Source organism: Arachis ipaensis, chromosome B5 (assembly GCF_059453495.1).
Source record: "Arachis ipaensis isolate K30076 ecotype BB chromosome B5, ASM5945349v1, whole genome shotgun sequence".
NCBI lineage: Eukaryota > Viridiplantae > Streptophyta > Magnoliopsida > Fabales > Fabaceae > Arachis > Arachis ipaensis.
Window position 1 is genome coordinate 6,950,704 of NC_142440.1, and position 21,032 is coordinate 6,971,735.

The following is a 21,032-nucleotide window of genomic DNA, read 5'->3' on the forward strand; positions in this document are numbered from 1 at the left end:
AAATAATAAATAATTATATTAAAAATATCTTATAAATAAATTATTTTGTGTTTAATTTTTTTGTTTTAAAAGTATTTATTTTATAAAAAATATGATAAAAAATTTTATTATAAATTTTTTTTAAATTTTTTTATAAATACTTAAATAATTTTTTAAAAAATTATAATTTAATTTTAAAAATTATATTAAACAATAATACTACTACTACTTTTTATAAATAAAAAACTCAAAAAAAAAGGAATAGCTTTTGAAGTTTGTCAACAGACCCTAGGTGATTTTCGTTTCATTATATATAAGTTGGTGAAAACTCAGGTAAAATCGACTTCACGTGAAGTTGATATCTAAGATGAAAATTTAATTAATTAAATCAATTAAATCATCTAACGACTCTCAGGTATCAATTTCACCTGACTGAGTTTGCGCCGAATAAGTTTTACAATTTACAAGAACATATGGTCTTCTAAAGTATTGTATTAGGCGGGCGCAGCCATTGACCCTTATATCTCCCAACAATGAACAAAACATAACAGAACACCATCAACAGAACCGTTACTCAAGCCTTGTTTCAAATATCCTCTTACTATGTTCTCTTTTGATCTTTTCTGATTCTTCAAGACAGGATGGGGTTCTGAGAAACTTCACTTTTGTCTTTATTTTTTATTCAAGGTCCCCCCCACCAAGCTTTACTTACAGTGTCTCTCTCTTTTTCCACGAAAATCACATTTCATTCAAAGTTTCGCACCTAACTTCTAAGAAGGTTGCTAGGAACCCAGGAAATAGTCACACCCATTATATGACAGGGGTCTCACCGAGTCTCTCCGAATTCATTTGAATATTTCATGTTTCACACTTCATAGTTAATAGGAAGCAGATTATTGTTGTTGTTATTTAGTGAGCAGAAGTTGGTTCGTTGGAGAAGTTTGAGGAAGATGATGGAGAGCTACCTAAAAGAGAATTTTGATGTGAAGCCTAAGAATTCATCTGAAGAAGCACTTGAGAGATGGAGGAAGCTATGTGGGATGGTCAAGAACCCCAAAAGAAGGTTCCGTTTCACTGCAAATCTCTCCAAGAGACAAGAAGCAGATGCCATGCGTCTTGGCAACAAGGTATCTTTTCATGTTTTTTGATGTTCACTGTTTTTAATGATACTAAGAAGCCATTTATGTTTCTGCTTTCCCATATTATAAACAATATGAAGACTTATTGTTCTCTCTATATTGCAGGAGAAGCTGAAGGTGGCAGTTTTGGTTTCCAAAGCAGCATTTCAATTTATCCAAGGTAAGGATTTTCATCAGCATTATACTGAATGGTGAACGAGTTCAAGATTCAATGTATTTAGTATTTACTCATGATGACATCCTCAGGTGCACAAGTGAAACCAAGTGATGAAAAAGTACCCGAGGAAGTTAAAGCAGCAGGTTTTGAAATCAGTGGTGATGAATTGGGGACTATTGTTGAAGGCCATGATGTGAAGAAGCTGAAATCTCATGGTGGGGTTGATGGCGTTGCAGAGAAGCTTTCTACATCAACCAGCAAGGGGCTTAGCAGTGATCCCGATTCACTGAGCAAGAGACAAGACATATATGGGATCAACAAATTCGCCGAAAGCGAAGCCAAGAGTTTCTGGGTTTTTGTTTGGGAAGCCCTTCAAGACATGACTCTGATGATACTTGGAGTGTGTGCTTTTGTGTCTCTGATAGTTGGCATTGCAACAGAAGGTTGGCCAAAGGGAGCGCATGACGGTCTTGGCATTGTTGCCAGCATACTACTGGTTGTGTTTGTGACAGCAACCAGTGATTACAGGCAGTCATTGCAATTCAAAGATTTGGACAAGGAGAAGAAGAAGATTTCAGTTCAGGTAACAAGAGACGGTTGCAGGCAGAAGATGTCAATATATGAATTACTTGCTGGTGATATTGTGCATCTTTCAATTGGTGATCAAGTACCTGCTGATGGACTATTTCTCTCTGGATTCTCTGTGTTGATTGATGAATCAAGCTTGACAGGGGAGAGTGAACCGGTTATGGTGAACTCTGAGTATCCATTTCTTCTTTCTGGAACCAAGGTTCAAGATGGATCTTGCAAGATGTTGGTTACCACTGTGGGAATGAGGACTCAATGGGGAAAGTTGATGGCAACTCTGAGTGAAGGTGGAGATGATGAAACTCCATTACAGGTTAAATTGAATGGAGTTGCAACCATTATTGGCAAGATAGGCCTCTTCTTCGCCGTGGTTACATTCGCGGTTCTTGTGCAAGGACTAGTGAGCCGTAAGCTCCAAGAAGGGAGAATATGGAGCTGGAATGGAGATGATGCTTTGGAGATGCTGGAATTCTTCGCTGTCGCGGTTACCATAGTAGTTGTTGCTGTCCCAGAAGGGCTGCCACTGGCTGTGACATTGAGCCTTGCCTTCGCCATGAAGAAGATGATGAATGATAAGGCCCTTGTGAGGCATTTGGCCGCGTGCGAAACCATGGGATCTGCCACAACTATATGCAGTGACAAGACTGGAACTCTAACAACTAATCACATGACTGTTGTGAAAACATGCATTTGTATGAACACCAATGAAGTGAGTAACAATAAGGCTTCTGATTTGTGTTCTGAGCTTCCTGATTCTTCCATGAAACTGCTCCTTCAGTCAATATTCAACAACACTGGAGGAGAGGTTGTGGTTAACAAACATGGGAAGCGAGAGATCTTAGGGACACCAACAGAGACTGCAATCTTGGAGTTTGGCTTGTCACTTGGTGGAGATTTTCAAGCAGAGAAACAAGAATGCAATGTTGTTAAAGTTGAGCCTTTCAACTCCACCAAGAAGAAAATGAGCCTTGTGGTGGAGCTCCCTGGTGGTGGATTGCGTGCACACTGCAAAGGTGCTTCTGAGATCATCCTGGCCTCTTGTGACAAGGTGCTTAACTCTGCCGGCGAGGTTGTCCTGCTCAATGAAGAATCAAGTAACCATCTCAAGGCTACAATAGACCAGTTTGCTAATGAGGCACTCAGAACATTATGCCTTGCCTATAAAGAATTAGATAATGGATTCTCTTCTGAGGATCCAATTCCTGATTCTGGCTATACTTGTATAGGAATTGTTGGTATCAAGGATCCGGTTCGCCCCGGCGTTAAGGAATCTGTAGCAGTATGCCGCTCTGCTGGAATCACAGTGAGGATGGTTACAGGAGATAATATCAATACTGCCAAGGCTATAGCCAGGGAATGTGGGATCTTAACAGATGATGGCATAGCCATTGAAGGTCCAGAGTTTAGAGAGAAGAGTGAGGAAGAATTGCTTAAACTCATTCCCAAAATTCAGGTAATTCTTTCATTCTATCAAATAAATTATTCATTGTTTAATACTTCCATTAACAATAGTTGTGACATACTTTTCCTTTTTCAGGTTATGGCTCGGTCGTCGCCTTTAGACAAACACACATTGGTGAAACACTTGCGTAACACGTTTGGGGAAGTTGTAGCTGTAACTGGCGATGGAACAAATGATGCTCCAGCACTTCATGAAGCTGACATTGGACTTGCTATGGGCATTGCTGGAACTGAGGTAAGTGCAATTTAAATAGTATTGTGTTAAGTTTTAGTCATTATGATCTTAATTAATTCCATAACTCTTGCATTGTGCAGGTTGCAAAAGAAAGTGCTGATGTCATAATTCTAGATGACAACTTCTCCACAATAGTGACAGTGGCCAAATGGGGACGTTCTGTTTACATAAATATTCAAAAATTCGTGCAGTTTCAGTTAACGGTTAATGTGGTTGCATTGATAGTGAACTTCACCTCAGCATGTGTGACAGGTTAGAAAATTAGCTTAATTTGTCTACTTTCAATGTCATTTATGAACCTCTTATCGGTTTGTCTCTAATTATATTGGATTCATTATCTCAACAGGAAGTGCACCCCTCACAGCTGTTCAACTTTTGTGGGTGAACATGATCATGGATACACTGGGAGCACTAGCACTAGCAACTGAACCTCCGAATGATGATTTAATGAAGCGTTTGCCTGTTGGAAGGAAGGGCAATTTCATCAGCAATGTCATGTGGAGGAACATCTTGGGACAATCATTGTATCAGTTTATGGTGATATGGTTTCTTCAGTCAAGGGGGAAATCCATATTTTCGCTCGACGGCCCTGACTCGGATCTGGTCTTAAACACACTCATTTTCAACACATTTGTCTTTTGTCAGGTAACATTGACTAAATTCAAAGCACATGATATTTCAGTTATAACTAACTGTTGCAAAAATTTACCTTAACATATGTGGCTTGGTTTTGGTTGTGCAGGTTTTCAATGAGATTAACTCACGTGAGATGGAGGAAATAGATGTTTTCAAAGGCATATTGAACAATCATGTTTTCGTGGGTGTCCTTACTGCTACTGTTTTCTTCCAAATCATAATAGTGGAGTACTTGGGAACCTTTGCAAACACAACACCTCTAACTCTGGTTCAATGGTTCTTCAGCTTGTTGGTTGGATTTTTAGGCATGCCAATCGCAGCTCGCTTGAAGAAGATCCGTGTTTGAAGAACTTTGTTGTGCATAATAACTCTGTTCAGAATATTGTTTATGGTTGGTTATATCACACAGCTTCGAGGTCCCTTGTAGATTACTAACTAGTTTATTCAATTGTTTGTTATATGAAAAGAGAATGGTAGATGAAAGGACGCAGCAAAATACAGTGTGTAGATAATGCTGACTCCTTTAGCACTGCTAGAATGAAACTCTTTTCTAGGATTTCAATTTTTATTTTTCTATTTATGCATTTATTTTGCGATTTGTCCGAGTGCATTTCATTGGATTTTTTAAGGGGAAAAAAAACTTGTAATGCACTGGCAAATTATATTGCTTTATGCTATTGCTTCAGTTACACTGTAAATGAAGAGAATTATGTATATTGGGCATCTAAAGGCCTCTTCATATTATTTAGACTGAATGATACTGAGGAGGTGAAACATTCAGAAATAAAACTAGTTCTAACTTTCTATTCATCTGTCATGGATACCTTTCCAGTTTCATATAAATGATGCATCCAAAGAGGTTCAATCAAATCTTTTGCAAAGGTTAATTTATCCAGTTCCTCTTCATGATTCTCTTCTGCAATTTCCCTCTCTATCTTAGGATAGATTCCCTGCAGAGAAGACAGCATCATGTCACCCCAATCCCTGTCGTCATGTTCGAACAACTTGAAACGTACAAAGTGCAATAGTCCTAATGCCAGTCCAATGTCTTTTCTTTCCAGCCCAACAAGTGAAGAATCCAAGAAAATAACCCCAACTGCATCCATTACATCGGAATTCTTTTTCAATAACACAACCAGCATGGACAAAAGCCTATCAAAGGCGGAGAATTTCTGTTGGTCGGAATATCCATCTTCTGCAGCATCCTTTACAGATGACAGCTCAGTCTTGGCTACGATCAAGAGCCATTTTGGAATACGAAGCTTCATTTGGTCAGATGCAGTTGAATGTTTCCTGCCACCCACACCATGTTTCTGAACACTTATAGATGCTAATGCCAGAACCAAATCGGGGAGCCAAGGGTTTGCTGCTGCAACAAGACGCGAGGCATATCCAGAGCCCAAGTATGATTCAATCAAAACGACTAAATCAAGCAGGTCATTTGCAAGGGCAAAAGCTGTTGGTGAATTTGTGGATAATCCACTGGAATCTGTGAGTGTCATATTTAGTACTTTTGTTGCATAGGTGAAAGAGCTTTTCAGACAAAAGAATACGCTTTTCATATCATCTTCGTTAAACTGTATCTGTTTATGATGTAGCCTGTCCAACGAAGACATAATGTGCTGCACACATTTTGATGTGTAATTTAAGAATAATTCATGGTTGTGGGGAGCAAAATCCATTGCGAATGTGTCAGCCATGAACTTGAGAACAGCAGTAAGCATCTTCACCTTACATAATACTTGCCGAGGTTTGTTGTGCGCAGAATCTATGCATATGTTTAGTGTAAAAGTCAGAAATAAAGTACAGGTAAAATATACATGGACAAATGCAAGACACAACATAAACACACAATCTTTATGGTTAAACAGCATATTGTTAAGAAGCATCCCCTGATCCCCAAGTAGTTCTTAGACCCTAAAACACTATGTATCATATAAACATCTACTCCCCACCACTACTTGAATAACATGTATATTAAGGAGATAACATACCCCTTTGTGTGGCAATTCTATTTGTCCTGTTGGCAGACTGAAGATCTGAATCAACTTTGTCATTTTTTGTGGAGTCATCTGCTACAAATAGTTTTTCTAAACAGTCGAGCACATGCTCTATCGTCTGCTCCAAGACAGACTGCTCAAAAGAAATTTAAACAGAAAGTAATAAAAGTCGAATTAGGCATGCTATAATTATAACCAATCTGGTCCTTTTACAATAAGATCAACTCAAAGATACAAGGGGTAATGTGGAAATTAAATTAGTCAATTAGTTACTGATAAAACAAAGTGGCAGTAAAGAAAGACAAAATTAAAAAAAGAGAACTGATAAGATCAGAGGTGCATAAAATTCTGAACTATAAAGTTTCAAAAGCGGCAAAAAGTCAACCAAAAAAAAAAAGAAAAATGGAAGTTAAATATTATACTTGCCTCTGAGAGTGATGTAGAAGCCTCAGTCTTACATTTTTTCCTCTTCGTATCATTATTCTGAATACTAGTTGTGCTAACAATATCAACGGTCATTTGCAGAGCAATAGCCATATATGCCAAAATGGGTGAAATGTCCATGTAATCATACTCCCCACAATGCACAATTGTGACCTCGGAGATTATCTTGAGGGATAAAAATAACATCTCTAACGTTTGAGGTCTTAGCAAGGCTTTTCTGGTATCCTCATTTAGAAGGAAGTCCCTAACTTGCCATGCTATCCCGACAGCAACTAAATAATCATCCTCAAAAGATTGCTTTCTGTTTATAATCTTTGATTTAAATGAAAATTTTCCAGAGGATTTAGATTTCTTCCCCTTAACAGAAGAAATGCTATGTGATGGCATGACTGTGCCAAATTTAATATGACACCGGTAAGCAGCCTTATGCAAGAGGGATGTTAAGGCTTCCAACATATCATCAAAATAACCCAATGAAAGCAATAACTTATGTGCAGACCTCATTTCAGATTGGCGATCAACATCCTCAGATAAGCCATTGCAGTTTGTGACAATAGCCATGCATTCTTCAAGTAGTCCAGCAACACCATCTGGATGGACAGCAGAAAGGAGGTTGAATAAAGAAGATTGAGCTTGGCCTGTTGATGCCAAAGTAAGTAATTTTTTTACTTTCTCTTGAGTAAATAATTGTTTGAGGGCATTCTTGTAGCATAGTTCACTGGCTAAGTCATCACAAAGGTAGCTAGCAGCAACAAGAAAACCCTCAATCTGATTTGCATCCAACTTATGAGGTGACAAGACCAAACTCATGAATGCTTTGATGAGTTCCATAAGATGATCTTTAGGTGCTCCTTCCAAGATTGCAAATTTACAGAAGATTGCACCTCCCATCGGAGACCTTCTCATAAGTGTAATGCAACGATTACATGCCTCCTCAATGGGTACTTTCGAGGGAAAGTATGATGGCATAAGCAATTTTGTTATCTTCTGAGCCACAGGAGGTTGATCACTAGCAAGGATAGACAATAGTGAATCAAGCTCCACCACCTCCAGAATATTCAAAAAAAGAACAGTCAGCAAACCAATCAGAATGCATAATATTACCAAATACATAAGAAACAAGAACATTGTAATCAACACTGACTTCAAGAACATGTACCTTGTTGAACTGAAAATTTCTGACGTCCTCTAGGTGTACTAAGAGATCTGCTGCAGCAATTCGAACCGTGAGAACATTGTCCAGCATTAAATGCCGAAGTCTTGGCAAGAGAACCTTAAGAATTTCATGAGAGTGGGGATTGCCAAGCAAATAAATTATGCCATTTAACATGGAAACCCTCACTTCACTGCATGCATCATGAGACATGTCATCAAATAGTTTTGTAATTATCTTTGTTATGATTGGTGAAGGAATAATTTCCCAAAACAGATGAAGCACACGACAGGAACCCTCAACAGCAATTGTTCTCACTTGTGGACAATCATCTTTAAGTAACCTTTCTAATAAGAAGAACTGCTTATCAAGCAATATATCTTTCTCCTCTTTCGTAGCATCAGGGTCTTCAAGAGGGAACAAGTCAAGAAGTAAATGTAAAGCATTCTGCCTAACATTTGAGTTTGCAACCTATTGCAAAGAACGCAAAGTAAAATTCAGAACGTATGGAAAGATAATAACAGTTTAATTGACTGATTCAGAAAGTTCTGCTTAACAATCATTCTCTTACCTGCAAGGACCTAAATATCACAGGCTCAGCAAGCTGAAACAGAAGCTTCTCAACTCCATCTGTGGTCCTTTGTTCAACAAATGCTCCAAAAATCCTTCTAATATATGAAGCAAGGGCTGAAGAACCAGCATGTATAGCAGCTTCGATCATCTCCTGCAAGAACCCATTCTCAATTTCGCTTTTCGAATCCCCTTCAGCTGCTTTCCATGCCCGAAACAGGATATCCCCGTAAGACTCAAGCATCGACTTCCTCCCAAACGGTATCTGGGAGCGAATCATAGCCAAAACTTCCTTCGCTAACTGTTGGCTCAGACCAAACACGAACGAGAGGAATTTCCTTCCGTCCTCTGTCTTCAAATACAGCGGCGAAATCACGCAACGAACCAGCAACAGCTTCAAATCCTCGATGCTGTCGTCGTCAAAGTCAAACAGAGCAAAAGCCTCCCGGAGCGTGTAGACCTTGTGCACGTCGACCTTCTTCTTCACCGTGAGAGATCTCGCGAGGAGAAAAGGGAGAGTCTGCGAGATTAAAGACTCTCGGCCGGGAAGATTGTCCTTCCACCATTCCTCGCACAAGCACTCGATCGACGAGGAAAGAACCGAGTCGGACTCGAACACGATCAAGTTATCGTGAAGCACCTGAACTCCCGGGAGCAAATCCGACGGCGAGAACGGTTTCTTGGGGTGCGAGACGCAAAGTTGCGCGATATGCGCGAGAATTTGGAGGCGCTCGAGAATTTTGTCCTTCTCATCATCCGGGTTGGCGAGTGGGGGATCGAGGCGAGAAGAGCGACGGAGGCGCTTGGAGGGAGGGGTGCGAGGGGATTTGGTGGGGCTGAGGGTTGTTGGAGGGTTTGGTTGAAGAAGGTTGTGGAAGGATTGAATTGCGGAGGAGATTGAATTGCAGAGGGATTGAGGGAGTGTAGAGGAGAGTTCGGAGGATGGTTTGATGGCGTGAATTTGGGTTTTGAGTGATGGCTTCGAGGTTTTGAGAGTTAGCTTTGTGGCTGAAGAAAGGAATTCTTCTGCGGATGAAGGAAGCCTCTTCTTCATGGCGTCCGTTTGGTGAGGGAGGAGGGAAAGTGTTCCATTTTCAAATTCTCTTTCAAATTTCGGAACGTGTTCTCCACTTTTCCATTTGGGCTTATCAAGTGGGCTCAACCTAGAACATACACAAGGCTTCTTAAAGGGAGGTCCATTTAATGTTTTTCGTTTTTGCCCATTTGTACACAAACGCCAACTCTCTGGGAACTACCGCTAAATGGGCCTACTTAGCCTTGGTCCACATGAAATCCGGAATTTGTATGTAATTGTTTGAGACCCATCGTGTTGCCTTGCTAGTTGCTAAGATCTCGCCAAGAATCGAACTCTTGACCTTTTGAATCTAGAACTCTAATACTATATCATGAAACCACTCATCCCAAAAGCCTAACTTGACAGGACAATATAACACTAACAGTCATATCTCTAATACTTCATAAACCTGCAATGTACACATTGTACGCTTAGGTCATTGGCTCCTTATACTTATTCAAACGATAAAGATAGACTCGATACATGTTTTGAATTATAATAACCAAGTATAATAGAATATAGTAGAACAGAAAAAAAAAAGAGAGGATTCATTCTTAGAGTGATGTCGTAGTCGTTTGGTGACTAAGTTGATAATGATATAATTAATTATACAATTAAATCAAACAAGTCCTATATTTGTTGATACGGTAGTCTCCCAGAAAAAGAAAGAAAAAAATGAAGCTGCTAAGGAATTGAAGATATGATAGAGAAAGAAGGAACGTGTTTGGTTGTGAATTGTGAATTGAGGTTAAAAACCTGAACCCGGTCCCTCCCTCCATACTATAGTGCATATGATGCCGCGGATCTGTCGAGCTAACTTTGTCTTTAACTCAATTAATCTCTCAAACTCAGAGACAAAGAATTTTTGTCCAATCCAAACATGTATAGACACCAACGTTTTCCTCATGACATGCACATCATTAACAGCTAAAGCTCCGTTTAGTCGTACCATGTTATGTAATGTACATTTCTGTGCCGTGGTCCAACAACCACCATGCATGTCTCTGCAACGTAATTAAATCTTGTTTGCTCCTTCATTAATTAATAGTTAAGAATAGATATGGCGAACTTAACATATTAAATTAAAGCTTATCTGAAGAATATAATGTAGAGCATAGAGGCCTTACTTCATCGTCATCATGGAATCACTCACGGGTGGAAACTGTCCTCATCAATGTTATTCCCCCTATGCTGTAGCTCTATCATAATTAATTTAAGTGCAGTTTAAATTTTGCCAAGACTCCATTCGTACTCTTTTGTCAAATGTATATGTATTTCCAATTCTCAATATATATCGCCACTTGTGAACTAAACTAATTATATTAATCTCTCTGTTACTCTCTTTTATGAGAAATTTTTGTGTCTCTATTTTTACAATTATCATCTATCTGTTACATATATATATATATATATTATTCAGCTATGATGGATCATGTGAATATGGTATGTGTCAGATGAGTAGGATTAGGTCAATAATTCAATATAGTCCGACCATAGCTGAAAAATTAACAGCAAATTAAAACTTTAAACAGGAAGGGTGAAGAGAATCTATCTTGTTGAGTAGTTCTCCATGTGAACCAAGGAGGAATATGAGGAACCAACCCCACAGTAATTTGTTTAGAGCAAAATACAAGAAGAGTTCATGCCAGACTGGATAAGCATGCTTGTGCTTGTGAAGGACACACATTCTGACACCATTAATATTTTCCTTATAATCTCCCATGCATCTCTAATTTTACTAACAGAAAACCATCATCTGCATGCTGGGCCCTCTTAGGACAAAGTTTTTAGTCATTTCTTCTCTCAGTAAAATATATTGTTATCTAATAATAGATACAAGCCTTGAGCCTGCTTCAACTTGAAGGCTTCAAGCCGATTTGTCATCAGTCCCAGATATTCTTTTCATGATTTCAGCTCTGTACAAACTATATACGTATATCCATTATTATTATTGTAGTATTCTTTTTGTCTCTTATTATTATTATTCTCCTTAACTAAAGTGTACTGTTATTATTCATTAAATTATTATAGAGTACATAGTATATATGCATTTCACTACCACGCAAACTTTGATTAAATTCAATGATAACATATAAGAATTTTACCCTTTTCTATTTTTTTGTGAAACTTATATCAATTTGATCTTTATATATAGACATAGGCACTGCAAGAGCACCGTACCAATCCTACTACATTTTTTGTTGGGCTGTCTTATATCCTATTTTATCCAATTATATATATATATATTCATAAAATTAGCTGAAAAAAAAGGATCCCAATAGTCATATCATGTCAGCAGATGATGAGAATAGAGGGAAGTAGTATCCCAGATGCACTTGAAAATAAAGTAGTCTCCCATGTTCCAAGCAAACTAAAAAAATCTGATTCAACTTTACAAATGGCCCAAGCAAGCAACCCAGATGTTACACACATACATCAAATCAAATCAAACAAAACCAATTCCCCATTCTCGGTGGCTTTCAGCCTTTTCAAAGTCACATAACAAATAAAGCATCCCATTTAAAAGGGTAGGCCTATTGCTTTAATTCCTACTTGCTATAATGTTGTTGTTATTATTTCCTTGCATACATTACATACAAACCTATATATATTAAATTAAAAATGCAATACCCTCTTCATTTCAAAATTAGGGGGAAGAAAAAAAAAACGAAAGTAAACACTGCCCAAAATTACTAGGGACAAGTAGTCTTCAATGTAGCTTTCTCTGGTTCTCTAGCTCATCATCTTTGCAATTCTGTTTCACCTTCCTTCAATGTAGGTTAAAGCTAGCCACTTTTTTTTATCTTTTTATTTATTTACTCCTCCTTTTTCTCCTTTTTTTTTCTCTATCATCTTGGTTGTGACTTGGGAAAAAAACTTTTTGTTGGGTAGTGAAAAAAATAAAACCCCAATCATCAATACCAAATCATTCCACAAAAATGGTGGATGACACTCACTAGACCTATAATTATAAACTAACAAGAATCAATTTTTTCTTAGAGAAAAAGAAAAAAAAGAAAAACCTATGATTCAATCATCAGTGAAATGAAAAACACCAACTAAATCAATGGTGGATGATGAACCACAAACTAGTGACGATGTAGCTTCTTGTAGTTTTCAGTTTCCTCAGTGTCCTGAAAAGAAAGTTTTCTCTTAACTCCGGAACAAGTGGTGTCAGATTGATTCTCAAGAACACACGTGGAGTTCGATTGGTTTGACATTAAATTCGAGCAAGGGGTCTTAACTTTGTTCCTCCTCTTTTCCTGTATAAGATTATAACAGGAAAATACATCTCCCTGTTGCATAAACATAAACATAGACCAAAACATCATCAAACTCTGTTCTGTTCTGTTCAATTCACACAATAAAAAACAATGAACTTGTTTGGTCCGTTCACTATACTAACTGAAAAAAACTCACACTTTCTAGATTGCCCCAAGATGAGATTTTTCTTATCCTAAGATCCATGGTCTTTCTTGTTAATGTAGCATCAACTGCTGCTAATATTGCAGCGGAGGCTATTATAGATGGCCGTTGATCCATCAAATTAACATCTGCATTAGAAACCCCCCCAAAAAAAAAAGTAAAGTTAAGGTCTTATTTATTGGTAATAATATAAAACTAGTATTTCATGAAAGGATTGATTGAATTATCAAAAAATTACCTTTGACCATGGCTACAATGTGTTGGGTGGCTTTTGTGATGATTGTGTGTGAATTGGATCCAGGGCAGAACTTTGTGAGAAAGTAATGGAGATAAGAAAAAGGAGTTGGTGATGATGATCCCATTTTCCAATCCAAGGTAGCAAGAATCAGAAGCTCCATGTTCTTAATCACTTTGCTCTCAAATCTGTATTCAACTATTGGATATTCAGAGAGAGGAGGCACATTTTGCTCTTCCATTTTTGCTGCAAGAGATAAGCATGCTACCGATAATAATTGAATAGCCCAAGGTTTTGATTCCTACATCATTAAAAGAAACAAACCCATTATTCAAACTAAAAAAAATGATAATAATAAGATAGTCACTATATAATCTCCAATGAGTTTGGTACTTACATCAATGGATCGTTTTGAAAGAAACCGATCAAAGTAGGAGACTGATAAATAAGCTGTGTGAACTTTGAATCCAAGTTTGGCCTGTGTCTGAATCAAACAATGAAAAAAGCTTTCCATAAAATAAAACAATCCAAAAGACAAATTGCAAAAACTGTAAGAACAAGAATGAAACTAACATTGAAAATCCAATCAATGGCATCAAAACGAGCAGTCCTCAACCAGAATCTGGCGGCGGAGCAATCATCATGATTGTGGAATCCAAAAGCAGTTTCTTGGCTGAACAAATACTCAATGTATTCCTCTTCATCTTCCTCATGAAAAACAATCCCAGTGTGTTCATTTTCATCATCATAGTTGTCTTCAAAGAAGCAAGCTTCACCTTCTTCTTCACACATTAGACTTGACAAAGAAAAAGAGGTGGCAGTGAGAGAGCTCCCCATTTTTCTGTTTTTAGTAATCTGAAATCTGAAAGTTGAGTTATGCTAAGCTCACTTGTCTTGGCATTTGTAACCTCTAAATAGTTGAAGAGAGTGTGGAGTGAGTGGGGAATGAAATATACCGGTTTTTGTGCCGCCAAAAATAAACACAATAAGGAGGGAGTGTAGGACGTTAATTAGCGGTTACACAGTTTTTCACTACTAAACTATAACTATAATTATACCCTATATGTATTTTATTTGAAATTGGATTTTGTATCTTTTAAATTTACTATATTTTCTTTGAAAAAACAAAATGTGATGGGAGATTGTTAAGAATTGAGCTATGGTACATGGTACACCACTTTTGGGGTCTTCCCCTACAGTTTAGGGACAGCTGTAGGATATGGTCACCTTTGTCCCATGTGGTTTGCTCTTAGCTACCTAGATGAACCCTCATCACTCCTCCACCTTAGCTTGCATGAATTTAATTTTTTATGTATATTCATAGTTATAAGTTTTAGAATAATGAATACAGAATGAATATAACAAAAGTTAGTTATTATATATATATAGAGTGAGTTAACTAGTAATTCGGTACTTGAAAGATTTAGTCGTTGACAAAAAAATTTTTAAAAAATGTTATCAACAAAATAGCTCCTAAATGATTTGAAAATACGACAAAAAAATCAATAAATATTATATTTTTTGTAAATAATAAAAAACTTTTATATTTAGTGAACGATTATGTCAATATTTAAATAAATATATAGAAAGTGAACAAAAAAATTCGAAACAAAATTTGATCTCTAGATTTTTTTTATTTTTCAAATAATGTGGTCATTCATAATAAATTTTTTAAAAAAAAAATCACTTGACAAAAAATTACTAAATTTTAAGGATGAAAAATCTTATTTTTTAATAATAATTGTAAAAAATTTTATTAAAATGTGAGCACTAAATTAATTCTTTTTATCGTATTTTTAAATTTTTTAAAAATTTATTTATTGTTAGCATCTTTTAACATTTTTTTTTGTCAGTGATATGAACTTTCATATATCATTTTAGTAGTTTTTTGTATAGATTAGTCTCATATTGCTAGAGCCAATTTGGTAGTTTTCTCTAATAAAAAGAAATATAATAGAAAAAGTGGAAAGAATTATAATGTATGAAAGTCCATGACCTTATCTGTTGCCTAAGTTCCACTGGAACATTATTATGAATGGTCTCACATGTCGGACTTCAATTCACACTCTTGATTTTTGGTTCCTTCAGCCAGACAGCCACCCTACTTGGCCAACTAAATTAGCCCCATTTAAGCTTCAGCATCACTTTTGATTTGAGCCATTGAATCCACATCCTATTTTCCTTCTCAAGACAAGTACAGCTATTTTCTGCTCCCCACAAATAGGCACACCCGCACACGTATTCTAATTTCTAACACAGTTGCCAAAAAATAAAAAATCTATCATCCAATAAACATATTTTTTGCATAATTATAAGTTTATAACTGACAAACATAATAAAGGGTATTAATCAGATTAATTATTGCCATTATATAGAGGTATGAACTATGAAGATTATTCATTTTCATTCTTTTAGCTTTATTATTATTTCATTTTGTCGTTTGTTATCGATAAAAGTGCTTTAGACTTAATTTGGTTTTAAAAATAGAATAAGATAAAATATTAAAAATAAAATTTAAAAGACAGAGACACAAAAATTAGTGTTTTTGTATGATGATAAATTAGAATAAATTATAAAGGTTTAACTTATTCTTATTTTTTTATTTAAAAAATTTGAAAAAAAATTTAATAATAAAAAATATAATTATAAAAAATTAAATATAATAAAAAAAATAAAAAAATAAGTTATATTTTTTATTAGTGTATTTATCTTTTTTCTATCAAAATCGATATAAAATAAATTAATTCAATATCTTTAAACACAATATCTCTATTTATATCTTAGATGTCAAATATAATTTTATGTCTTTATGTTCTATTGCTATCTCATTATCTCACTTTAAACAAACCAAGCCTTAGATCACCGAAAACATAGTGAGTGTTATGAGCCCGTAGTACTCATTAGTAGTCCCAGTTATATTCCTTTTGTTGCATTTGGTAAGTGGTAACTAGCATTTTTAAATGGAACATGTATATTAAATTCAAATTAAAAAACAATAAAATAGGTGGACTTGACTACTTGCCATTAATAAGTCTTCACGGTCTTAATTTGTTTCTAAGCATAAACATTTTCTTAATAAGATAGTCAGGAAACCATGTCCATTATACACATTGAATAATCTTTTTTTCTTCTATCAAATTTAGAAAGACTAGAGATTATGGCTCTAATAATATATTTGTTATTAACACATAGCAGGTTATTACATACATATATAACTTGTTAATGTTATGGGACTAAATTAAACTAAATGACACAAGATCCAAAATCTGTGATGCTGCCATTATTATTAACTGGCGTAAGCCATCTTTTACAGTCCTTGACCGCCAGATTAGATCACACTTATGGTCTCACCAAAATAAATAGAAAAAATTATCTTCTTCTTCATCTATTAGATTACAATTAGCTTAATACTGAAGCCACATGGAATGAAAACAATTTTAGCTACGGATCGATAAATTGACTAATTGACCAAAGCTTTTAAATAAACAACAATATAGTACTAGTCACCAAAAAAAAAAAAAACAATATAGTACTATAAGTTTTGTTTGATCTAACTTTGAATACCCTAGTAATTAATTAAAGGTCGATCCACATCTTTATTTAAAAATAATTATTGTTAGATTTAATTACTCTAGTCTCTATAGTTTTTATCAAATTTTTAATTAAATTTTTATAATTTTTTAATTATTTTTAATTTTATAATTAAGTTTTTTATATGTCAAAACATTAAAATTAACAGAATATTTTATTTAAAATACATGCAGTAAAATATTTAATTATATTTTTACTTATAAATACTTTTAATTTACAAAAAAAATTCAGTTAATTTTAATATTTTTTACACTAAAAATGACTTAATTATAAAATTAAAAATAGTATAAAGACTTAATTAAAAAAATATAAAAATTTAATTATAAATTTAATAAAAATATAAAAACTAACAGAATAATTAAACCTTATTATTATTATTTGAAGAATCCAAAAAAAAACTAAAAAGGTCACAGATTTTAGGATTTTGCGGCTTAGAGAATTTGAATGTATGATTTGCATTGGTGACAAATAAAGACATAAAGCATATGCATATAGTTTGAAATACAATACATAGCGCCTAAAAGGGGTTGAAGCCATGATCAAAATATTTAAGCAGATAAGATAATTAAGGATAGAATTTAGAATTTTTGAGGAAGAAAATATAATTTGTGTTGATGAGGGGCCACATAAAAAAATTGATGAAAGTATGATAGCACACGTGAATAAAATAGGAGGGGAGGAGCGTCTTCACGTGTGAAAGGCTGGACCACAATCCAGTCTGTGTGTTTGCAACAATGAAAAGATTTTATAAAAAGAAGAAGAAATGGTGAGTGAAAGTGAACCCAAGCAAGCCAAGAAGACGCTCCTCTTCTATCCTAACTTGCCTCCCACTCATATTATTATATACATCATTAACATCACTCACCACTCTTTCCTAAGTACTTCTACTACTACTACTACTACTACCTACCATATGATATTATTAATTATGCAACATCTATATTTACCTACAAATAAAGTTATATTATCATTATTCTTTATATTTCTTGTGTTATATAAAAAAAAAAGTATGATTTCATGGACACAAAATACTCTACAAAATGCTAATATGTAAAATTATAATACACTATAGTGCATATGAGAATTAGACTGAACTTATCAGTTCAACTGAATTAACAAAAATCGATTCGGTTCAGGATAAAAATAGATTAGTAATTAGGTTAATACCTGAAAATTTGATTAAAAAAATTGATCAATTATACAAATTGATCTGAATTTTTAGTAGTTAATTAGTTTAATATAATAAAATATAAAAATTTTAAATTTTAAATAATATTTTATACATAAATATATTATTTTATTATATTCGATTCATTCCATGTTAAATTTCAAATAAAATTTTAAACTATTAAATTTTTATCTCGGATTTTAGAACATTAATGAAGTGTATTATATTTCAAAAAGTGATTTAGAACTTCGTAGTTGTAACGACTTTAGAAATTATCTCTGGATACAAAATTTATAATATATTATCTCTTGTCTAGTATTGCTGAGCATTTACAAGTTATTACCTAATAATTACTTTGAATTACATAAGCTTTCATATTATACTATAATTTAGTAAATCTAATTGGATATTATAAACTAGCTAGTTCAAAAAATAAAAGTTACCTAATGTTTTTTAAAATATTAGTGTCTATATTTTTATAAAAAAGAGACTTAGACCGAGAAATAGGGACTGAAAAAAAATTAGAATATTAAAATTAAATTAAATTTTTATATTATATTTAATATAAAATATATAAAATTAAATTATATCTTAATATCATATTTAATTTAAGATAAATATAAATATAAAATAAAAATATATTAAAATATTTTTAGTTATTAAAAAAATATTATTAAAAAATTTTAGTCTCTACTCTAAAAAATTATCCTCTTTTATAATTTCATTTTTTAAAAATAAACTGAATTTTAATTTTAATCACTAATCACCAAATACAATACTAAATCAGACTCAACCCTATCGATTTCAATCTCTTCGAAACAAACAATATCTAATTGTTTTGTTGAGGTATGGCTCAGGTATTAGTGATGGGAAGAATAAGTTAGAAGTTAGAACCTTTGACTAAGAAACATACATCAAACCCAAGATGGTCAGCAAGTTTGACTGGGCTATATGTATTATGATGCCATTCTGTAACTCTGTATATGTTTGATTATTATTGCTTACAGATGCAGAATGGGGGAGTGGGGAAAATCATAGTTCCGAGACCAACTGCTTTTGTATTCAATCAACTATTATATGCTTTGTATGTGTCACTGAATGGCCTGTCTTGCACACACTCGCACGAACAATAAGGACAACAACCCTCATTTTGTTGTCTCTCACTCTATCATATCCTCATTCATCACTGCCTCATCATCATCATGACATTTTTCTGTACGCATATATATTCACTATGTTAATGACAAAAAAAATAATTAAGATATTGAAATACAATAGAAATTCAACCATGAAAATCATTTGTATAGATTATATATTAAAATATAAAATATACATTAAAAATAAATTAAATAATACATACATAAATATACCGTAATTAATTTGATAATTTATTTTAAATATATACATAATATTTTTGTTAAAACTATTTTTTTTATACTTTTTTAAACATAAATATTAAGTGATTCATATTTTTTTTTTTGTATTTATTTTGTATTTGAATCAATATTAGTTAAATTTTTTTTTTTACTAAAAATATTAACTTCTAACATTTGTTTTGTTTGGATACACACAAATTAAATGAGTTTTATTTATAATAATCAGAGAAAGATGTAGAAAGTTGAATGATTGGGAGATTTATCACGAGTTAAGAGAGGCTAACGGTTGTGCGGACAGATTAACAGCATATAGGCATAGTTTGCTTATTGATTTTCATACTTTCTTTTTGACTCCTTCTTGTATTGCTTTGAACTTTGTTGCTTATGCTAGAGGGTAGCTGTCTGTACACAAAGTTACTGGTATGGGTTGCGAGATAAATTGGGAATTTGCTGGTCAAGGTGATAATAGAATTTGACTTTTGAAGCGGCGGGGGTGGTACCTGCAAAGATACTCCGACGCTGAAGTCAGAATGGATCTAAGAGGTATAGATGAAGGTTAAGAATGTGCCGTACCTGAGGGAGCCCTTGGCGGTTTGGCCTCCTTTATATAGTCAGGGGTAGTTATCTTATCTTATCTTGTTGGCTAAGATAGTGGAGATATTTGATTTTAAATGTTGGTTAGAAATTTGAGATTATCAGGGCGGTTTGGGCCATGAGGGAAGCTTGGACCTGGATAATCGGGTTTGGAGACTGCTCTGGCAAGGGACTCGAGGATTGGGTCCATAACAGTTGCCCCTGGAGCGTGCTCGGTCTTATCGCTAAAGGAGCTTTTGATCCTCGCCGTGCGGCCGTGAGCTTGGCAGGGGAGGGCAACGTTTGGGGAATGCTTGATCGTCCCGTTACTTGTCCGTTGCCTTTCCTAAAGAAGGGTTTTGTCAATTGCGGTTACCTAGGCATCATAAATGATGCTTTAATGTGGGGAAGTTTTGGTTTACCCTAGCCAATTTTTTCCTTTGCTCTTTATTTATTCAAAAATGTTTGGGATTTTTGGGCTTTTATTTCTTCTTGCCTTACTACTGTAACTACTCATTTCTGTTTTTCTTTGAAAATTCTTTGCCTGTGACTGTCCCTTCCTCTTCCATTTTTCTTGAGTATTTTTTCATATCCCTTTTCTGGAGTTGTTTTTGGATGCGTTTGTTGATTCTTTGGTATGCTCGTTGGTGCCGTGTTTAGCTTCTACATTATACTCTCGTTCGTTTTCTCCAAAATCAGGTTGGTATTAATTCTGTTGCTTCCATTTTATCTTATTTGCTTCTACCTTATGATTTGCGCTTTCTAAGCAGTGGTAGTTAGAAAACTGGGGGTGCCATAGTTTCGTGTTTTGTGGGAATTGGTAGAGGAAAGGGGGGGCTGCCCCTGTGTTAGAATTTGTACGATTTTCTTGCTCCGGGAAGTGGGCTGACAGTGGTGCCCCTTTTCATTTTTAGGTATGGTTCGTCGGAGAACTGAGGGCGCTAGGGCTCCCATTATCTCGGTTGGGGTGTCTCCAACGCTTACTATTGGGTGACCTCTGACGTGTGGGGGACACTCTTCCAAGTTATTGAGGAGGATCTCCAGAAGTTGCGAGATGATGGCGCAATTTGTGGAGGTGGCAAAGCGGAGCGACAATACGAGATTTTGCTTCCCGAGATGAATGAAAGGGTCTGCTATATAAACCCTGACTCCCCCCGAGTCGCATACTGCTTGTGAGTCTATGAGTCAATGTTTACTTGGTTGGGGGTGTGACTTTCCTTCTTCCC

The 21,032-nt window shown here is 34.9% G+C and overlaps 3 protein-coding genes across 3 annotated transcripts; 1 reads left to right on the plus strand and 2 right to left on the minus strand.

Moving 5' to 3' along the window:
• The first annotated feature begins 431 nt into the window (after positions 1-431).
• Positions 432-5,012, plus strand: LOC107642704 (calcium-transporting ATPase 2, plasma membrane-type). Its single transcript, XM_016346149.3, has 7 exons — positions 432-1,106; positions 1,224-1,278; positions 1,365-3,316; positions 3,401-3,559; positions 3,640-3,811; positions 3,906-4,204; positions 4,302-5,012. The coding sequence occupies exons 1-7, from the start codon at positions 930-932 to the stop codon at positions 4,539-4,541; spliced, it is 3,054 nt and encodes a 1,017-aa protein (XP_016201635.1). The 5' UTR covers positions 432-929; the 3' UTR covers positions 4,542-5,012.
• On the minus strand, positions 4,837-9,451 carry HEB1 (ARM repeat superfamily protein). Its single transcript, XM_016346148.3, has 5 exons — positions 8,364-9,451; positions 7,799-8,263; positions 6,622-7,686; positions 6,190-6,328; positions 4,837-5,963 (listed from the first exon to the last, which is right to left on the minus strand). The coding sequence occupies exons 1-5, from the start codon at positions 9,414-9,416 to the stop codon at positions 4,999-5,001; spliced, it is 3,687 nt and encodes a 1,228-aa protein (XP_016201634.1). The 5' UTR covers positions 9,417-9,451; the 3' UTR covers positions 4,837-4,998.
• Positions 9,452-11,773: 2,322 nt separating this feature from the next.
• LOC107641660 (cyclin-D5-1) lies at positions 11,774-14,057 on the minus strand. The gene is made up of 5 exons (XM_016345139.3): positions 13,672-14,057; positions 13,496-13,582; positions 13,102-13,399; positions 12,858-12,991; positions 11,774-12,733 (listed from the first exon to the last, which is right to left on the minus strand). Exons 1-5 carry the CDS (start codon positions 13,933-13,935, stop codon positions 12,527-12,529), a joined length of 990 nt encoding a protein of 329 aa, XP_016200625.1. The 5' UTR covers positions 13,936-14,057; the 3' UTR covers positions 11,774-12,526.
• Between the last annotated feature and the right edge of the window lie 6,975 nt (positions 14,058-21,032).

Excerpts from the sequence above, each read along its gene's own strand:
- LOC107642704 (XM_016346149.3), top strand. The coding sequence starts at position 930 with ATGATGGAGAGCTACCTAAAAGAGAATTTTGATGTGAAGCCTAAGAAT. Across the intron at positions 3,560-3,639 it reads TGGGCATTGCTGGAACTGAG|GTTGCAAAAGAAAGTGCTGA; the intron begins GTAAGTGCAATT and ends TGCATTGTGCAG. Across the intron at positions 4,205-4,301 it reads ACACATTTGTCTTTTGTCAG|GTTTTCAATGAGATTAACTC; the intron begins GTAACATTGACT and ends TTGGTTGTGCAG.
- HEB1 (XM_016346148.3), bottom strand. The coding sequence starts at position 9,416 with ATGAAGAAGAGGCTTCCTTCATCCGCAGAAGAATTCCTTTCTTCAGCC. Across the intron at positions 8,264-8,363 it reads TGATATTTAGGTCCTTGCAG|GTTGCAAACTCAAATGTTAG; the intron begins GTAAGAGAATGA and ends TCTTTGCAATAG. Across the intron at positions 6,329-6,621 it reads CTTCTACATCACTCTCAGAG|TCTGTCTTGGAGCAGACGAT; the intron begins GCAAGTATAATA and ends TCTTTTGAGCAG.
- LOC107641660 (XM_016345139.3), bottom strand. The coding sequence starts at position 13,935 with ATGGGGAGCTCTCTCACTGCCACCTCTTTTTCTTTGTCAAGTCTAATG. Across the intron at positions 13,400-13,495 it reads TTTCAAAACGATCCATTGAT|GAATCAAAACCTTGGGCTAT; the intron begins GTAAGTACCAAA and ends TTAATGATGTAG. Across the intron at positions 12,992-13,101 it reads CATTGTAGCCATGGTCAAAG|ATGTTAATTTGATGGATCAA; the intron begins GTAATTTTTTGA and ends TTTCTAATGCAG.